General features: G+C 41.8%; 1 protein-coding gene across 1 annotated transcript in view; it reads left to right on the forward strand.

Moving 5' to 3' along the window:
• Positions 1 to 6063, forward strand: part of insrb (insulin receptor b) — a 49547-nt gene extending 43484 nt beyond the window's left edge. Inside the window, exon 23 of the mRNA XM_061296471.1 lies at positions 40 to 6063. Within this exon, the coding sequence (XP_061152455.1) occupies positions 40 to 394 (355 nt within the window). The 3' untranslated portion in view covers positions 395 to 6063. The remainder of the gene's footprint in view (positions 1 to 39) is intronic.
• The last annotated feature ends 20 nt before the right edge of the window (positions 6064 to 6083 follow it).

Genomic DNA, 6083 nt, shown 5'->3' on the forward strand with positions numbered 1-6083 from the left:
CGCCTCCTAATTACCGAGTTTCCTGTTTCAATCACGCAGGCACAACTTAATGCAGATGTGCTGGCAGTACAACCCCAAAATGCGGCCGATGTTCCACGAGATCATCGAGATGCTGCGGGAGGACCTGCACCCGTCTTTTCAGGAGGTCTCCTTCTTCTACAGCGAGGAAAACAAAGTCCCCGAGAGCGAGGAGTTTGATTTGGACCTGGACAACATGGAGAGCATCCCCCTGGACCCGTCCTCGTACTCCCAGAGAGAGGAAAGCTTAGGCAGGGACAGCGGGCCCTCTGTGGCCCTGAGGGGGAACTATGAGGAGCACGTCCCCTACACACACATGAACGGCGGCAAGAAAAACGGACGAATCTTATCGTTGCCCCGATCCAGCCCTTCCTAACATTTCCTCTTGTCCCGAAAGAACTCGTTGAACTGGCCCAACCTTCCTTCTTTTCTCCTGCAGCTCTCCGAGAATCCTTTTCTTATTCTTGGAGAAGACCTTCTCAACAACACACATACACAGTTCTCAGGACTTTTTTCTTCCTCATGACTGCCAACAAACACAGGCTAGCAAAGGATGCAAACAGCACATGGGTCTTTCTGGTGTCGTCTTTTTGTTTCTTGCTGTCGTTTCCAAGGACGCAATGGGTGGGGGGGGGGGGGGGGGTCTGTGAACACAAGGAACCTTAGACAACCACAAGGCTGCTCTTCTGCTCAACCTCTTGAAAGACGTGGCTCCGCCTTCCACGGGGCGTTTCTTTGCATTTACGTTTCTTCTCCTGACTCCGTCTTTTTACTCAGATAGTGGCCTTTGGATATGTGGCCTATACAGAAAGAGACGTGTCGCTCTGCGCTCGTGTTCCTTTTGACGACAATTTCATGTCTTGTTTGGAAACGTTGGGATGACACAATCATAGAACAAACATCTGATCATAGAGGAACGTTGGGTCTTTTTGCATTTGTTTTGCGTTTTCTTTTTTTTTTTTTTCCTTTCTGGTTCTGCAGAATTCCAAAACAACACACATATTCATCGGGTGAATAGTTTTAATTTATTTGCTTTTATCTTCGTTTTCTCTTTTCTATCGGTGTCCTCACTTATATGGCTGAAGGATATTTAAACAGTTAAGAATTGGACAAAGGAGTTCCTCAGACTGACCAATAGCTGCTGCTTTGATATATTTTACTAGGTATAGAAATATATGAATTTATATAATATATATAGTATATATGGAATATTGGTACGAAAGTACCAACATTTTATATATATAATATATGACATTGATGTTTTTGTATATAGTTCATATTTGTAATATTTTTCATCAAAAGCTTTGTTAGTATCTAGATTTTATTTTTTTGCCAATGTTTTTCCTTGAAATGTTTTTATTTTTATAGCCCCAGATCTCACTAATCTGCCATCAGTGCTCTCTCCTCTCCTATTGTGACCACCTAGATGGGAAATTACTCCAACCCACTGAATCATTTCTCTTTTGTCCCCCCTTTCTTGTTTTTAAGCAACCCCCCCCCCCTCGGACCTTCTGTCTGTATGAAGATGAGACTTTCAACTTTGACTTTATCAACGATAAAACACACACACACAAAAAGCTTGGAGGAGGTCACATGACATCTGATCGCATTTCAATCCGAGGGCAGCCCGATGAATGTACTTCCCTTTTGATGGCAACACTCGTCATGTAGGAAGGTCCTGAGATGCTTTTCGATCCTTCTCGTCCACTTAACGAGCAGAACTTGTCCGAATCTACAAACTCCGATGTCAGGGAGATGACAGCCTTGTTGGGTTTGCCTCCGCATGTTTTTCCACCCGCTTGCTCCCTTCCCACCTCGTAAGCAACGGCCACAAAGTTCCAGCAGGCGGTGTAGACACATCTGTTTTCTCCACTTTGTGTTTTTCTAATTGCAACATCACTCAATGCTGGCTTAGAATTTGACCTTAAATATGATTGAAACTGTAATTCAGCAACTTCCCCGCTAGGTTAAGCAACACTGCCCCGATTGTGCGTTTGTGAAAATCCCAAAGATATCCAGCAGTATGCATTGTGGTTGTCTACGGCGCCTTTTTCCACTGCCCGGGCTCCCGCTTGATGCTTTCCTAGCGCCGGTAAACGTAAAGCGCTGCTGCTTGCTCATCGGTTGAGGATATTTTAGGGTAAACCTCAGCTTACCCTATTGCAGTGCCTTAGCTACGGACGCTGCTGTATTATACTCCACAGTTTCCACTTTGCTGCAGCGTGTCCTCAGTCTCCTCTGGAAAAAAAAAGGGAGGAAGTAAAAAAGAAAAAAGGGACGCTGTTATCTGGCGCAGTAGAAAACCCAGTGGAGGCGAGTAGAGCCAATCAGTGGAAAAGCATCACAAGTCCACTCAGGTCTGACAGTGTCGTAGCAATTTACTCGTGTTTTTCCTCCTGCCTTCCGCTAAAGCCCATAGCTTCTACTTTACATTATTATTTTTTTAATTTATTTGACCCCTTCACCCTTTTAAGGAGGATTATCACCCATATGAGTGTGCCACCCGACGACCCGGGCCCGGTAGCGTTGGGCAAGCTTGTCCCAATCTTTTGGAAGCCCTTCTGTTTTATACCAGTGCCTTCTCCAATTTGGAGTTGCGATGCATCATCGGGGTCATGTAGAGAGCTGAGATGAATCTTGGACTGTTAAGATTTGATGTTGGGAGAAAAGAAAGGATTTGATGCATGACAGTAGCATGATAGACTAATTAGTAACCCCCCCCCCCCCAAAAAAAAAGAATTAAGTACGAATTAGTAGTCACTGTGAACACAACCGGCTCCCGAGCTGGCCAGTAAGAAAAAGTGAAAACGGCTTGGACAGCTCTCGTGGCATATGCAATTGCTCATCGAGATACTTGTACATATTTATTTTGTTACGATGAAGCGGTTATCATCCAAGTGGAGCGTTAAAAAAAAAAAATAGGTGTGTGAGGATGGAGCGATGCTGGACTCCTTGTTTGTCGTTTCTCATCATTGTTGTTGTGTTGTTGTCTTGGCCGGAGTCTACCTCAGTGCACACAGAGGAATCACACCAGACGCTCGCCCGACAGCCAATTTTTTCTAACACTGCTCACATGTGTGGCCTCCTTCTGTCTGCTTCCTGCCTTATACACATTTTTGGGCTCTTCAGTTACGTTGCCCCACCCCAAAGCTCCAAAAACATATTTAAGTCCTCTTTCCCGAGAAATTTACCATGGACCAAAGTATTGGGACACTAAAACAGATAAAATGAAACAATATTAAGGTGGCTGAAGACGGAAAGTTCACTCTGAGGGAATCTTTTGGTGTTTGGATCTTTGTGAGGTCAAAAATAATTCTCCCATCCATTGGGACAGGAAAGGCGCTTCTCTAAGTAGGATCCAGAGGGACGTCTCAATGGACTTGTGGTTTTTTTTTTTGTGTCCAATGTTTTCTGAGTGTTCTACTGTGAAAATCGAGAATATTAACTTTGTGCGGATGCGGTGTGTATGGCCAAGGCTGGTTTGAAAGGAGAACAAGTAGGCAGCACCGAATACCCCCTGCCCCCCTGAACTTTCTCCCTTTTGGGTTAAATCAAGTGGGACTGGGACAATCTTGTGTAGCATGCAAACTCAAAACAGATGGACAAAATTTCAATTGTAACCTATTTTTAGTCTCAGGGAGGCAGCCTGATGATGCTCAGAAGAACCTTAGATACCTTTTATATCAGTTGTGACTGAAGAGAAAATACGAAGCATCCTTGCAAATATAGACGTTAAAAGAACCTCGACCCACAGATGATCCCATCTTTTCCCCATCCTCTCTGATTTTGGAGACAATCAGGAAAACCTGAAGCTCACTCTGAAGTCAAGCGGCTTTGACTCATCTCTAGTGGCTGGATGGGAGCACTGCAAAGCAAACCAACCCACCAATACAGTAGTGCCTTGCTTTGAATCCAGTAAAAACCTCGAGAGGACCTGCAAATATTAAAGAGAATACCCCAAGAAATATGATTTTCTAATCCAGTTCTGTGTAAATTAATCAGTTTAATGAGAGAATATTATCATTTAGGATTATTCTTTTGAGCACAAATGGAACTTTTGTCTGCTCTGCTAAGATTGCTTCATGCATGGAAAAAGGAATGATGCATACCAGCATATATAGTATAGCTTCTTCATGTGTCCTTAAAAAAAAAAGAAAATGCCAGTACTCATCAAACATGTCCCAATGTGAAAATTTCCATTCTTGCTGAAGCGCATCCCAACATTCAGAAAAATAAGCTGATTAAGTAACTGTAAATAGCAGTGGATCCGACTTCTCTTTTGCCCGGAAATTGAAAGCACTTAATTTAGGGAACTTTGCTCTGTTCATGACCTTACAAGCAAAAAAAGAGCTTCCTTTCAAAAAGGTTAGCAAGTGACATTAGAAACATTCGGCAACTTTCCTTAGTTTACCGAGAACTCAGATATTATTTTGTTAGAATTAATGGGAATTAACTGGGAATTAGGCAAGATTTTAAAACATAGTTTGTGTAGTGCTTATCTCGATATATAGTTGGGGGTGATACAATTCAAGGACGGTTTATTTTAAAGTGAAATGGTGCGGTTCAATTCAGGCTGATTTGATTTCATATGCTACAACTCACTTTTTGTTTTTTTAATTTCCAAATCAGATCTACGGATTCACATCGGTTGTTATGACCCTAATACTGTATGGATGTGTATTGTGCATGTGTGTATATTTACACACACTGTACATCCACACGTACACACATTCCCGCTACAGAAAAGCCCCGGCTGGTTTCCACTTCCTGTAAATTCTCCCGTTAATTCCCGTTGAAAGTGTCCCAATTGAAAAATCCCTGCGTTGATTTTGCAAATCTGCTCATATTTCAGTTTGGGTTGAGAACAAAGCATTTGTTGTATGTATTTTTTCTCGTTGTTTCAAAGAAATAAGTATTACCTTTTAGAGAGCTGTTGATTGTTTTATTTTATTTTTTTAGCCAAAGTAGGTAGGGCAAACAATGACATTTTTGTTTCTTACTGTAAACTTTTACTACTCTTGTACATTATGAATTTGTTATTGTGTATATATAACTTCCTTTTTGTTGTTTTCTAAATTGAGAGGATATTTTCTGTTGTTGATGATGATGACACAGCCCACTACACAACACAGGAGATCAGCCTGTGAAAACACACACCGTACGACCTTTGACCTGACTTTCAATCAACCCCATGCATGTTCTTCCTAATGTGAGCCCGACAGGCCCGAACGCATCACTGAGGCGCGTTTAGTTTGTGTTGTCTTTATTTTATTGGGGCTAAATAATGTGTAAACTGGACGAGACCACTGCACATCCAAGACGTGTGATGAAATAAGCTATAAAGATGGTTCAACCACCATTTTTTTTCCCCCCTCCCCAGTCCCCAAGTTGCTTCTTCAGGCGATGAATGAATATGAAAAAAAAAAAGTACTGCTGATAAGTGGTGAGATGATATTTCATATTTATCTTATTAGTTATGGACAGATGGGTGTCTGTCCAGTGGTCTGCTCCAGTTTCACACAGTAGTACTTTTAGTTTAGCGTGTTGTCTCCTCGGTGCACATACAGTCGCTTGTAGTGGCCGCCATGCTGTGTTGTCATCGAGGAGGTTACCTCTTTGTTGTTTGTCTTTTGTTCATGCTGATGTGTTCATTTTTTTTTGGGGGGGGGGGGGGCGCATATACGTTCCTGTTGTCAGTGTATGTGTGCGTATGTTGTCCAAAACCCAGATCGCTTCATCCCTCACACTGGATCCAAATGTGCCATTATCTTTATGTATCGCATTTATCAACACACACACACACACACTCAGAATTACACGATGCATATTGTACAGGATCAAAAAAAAAAAAAAAGACAAAAAATGTGCCATGACTAAATGAAACGCTTGACAATTTATTTTTTCTATGGTTTCAAAAGGAGAGCCAAGTAGTGACATGTACAGAAAATGTTGCAATGATATGAAAATACAAATCTTGCTGTGTGTAAATTATTCAACAATTAACTGTTTATATTAAAATTATGAATAAAATTATTGGAGAATGTCTTTTCTCTCACTTATTGGCA

Source organism: Syngnathus typhle, linkage group LG14 (assembly GCF_033458585.1).
Source record: "Syngnathus typhle isolate RoL2023-S1 ecotype Sweden linkage group LG14, RoL_Styp_1.0, whole genome shotgun sequence".
In the NCBI taxonomy this organism is placed as follows: Eukaryota; Metazoa; Chordata; class Actinopteri; order Syngnathiformes; family Syngnathidae; genus Syngnathus; species Syngnathus typhle.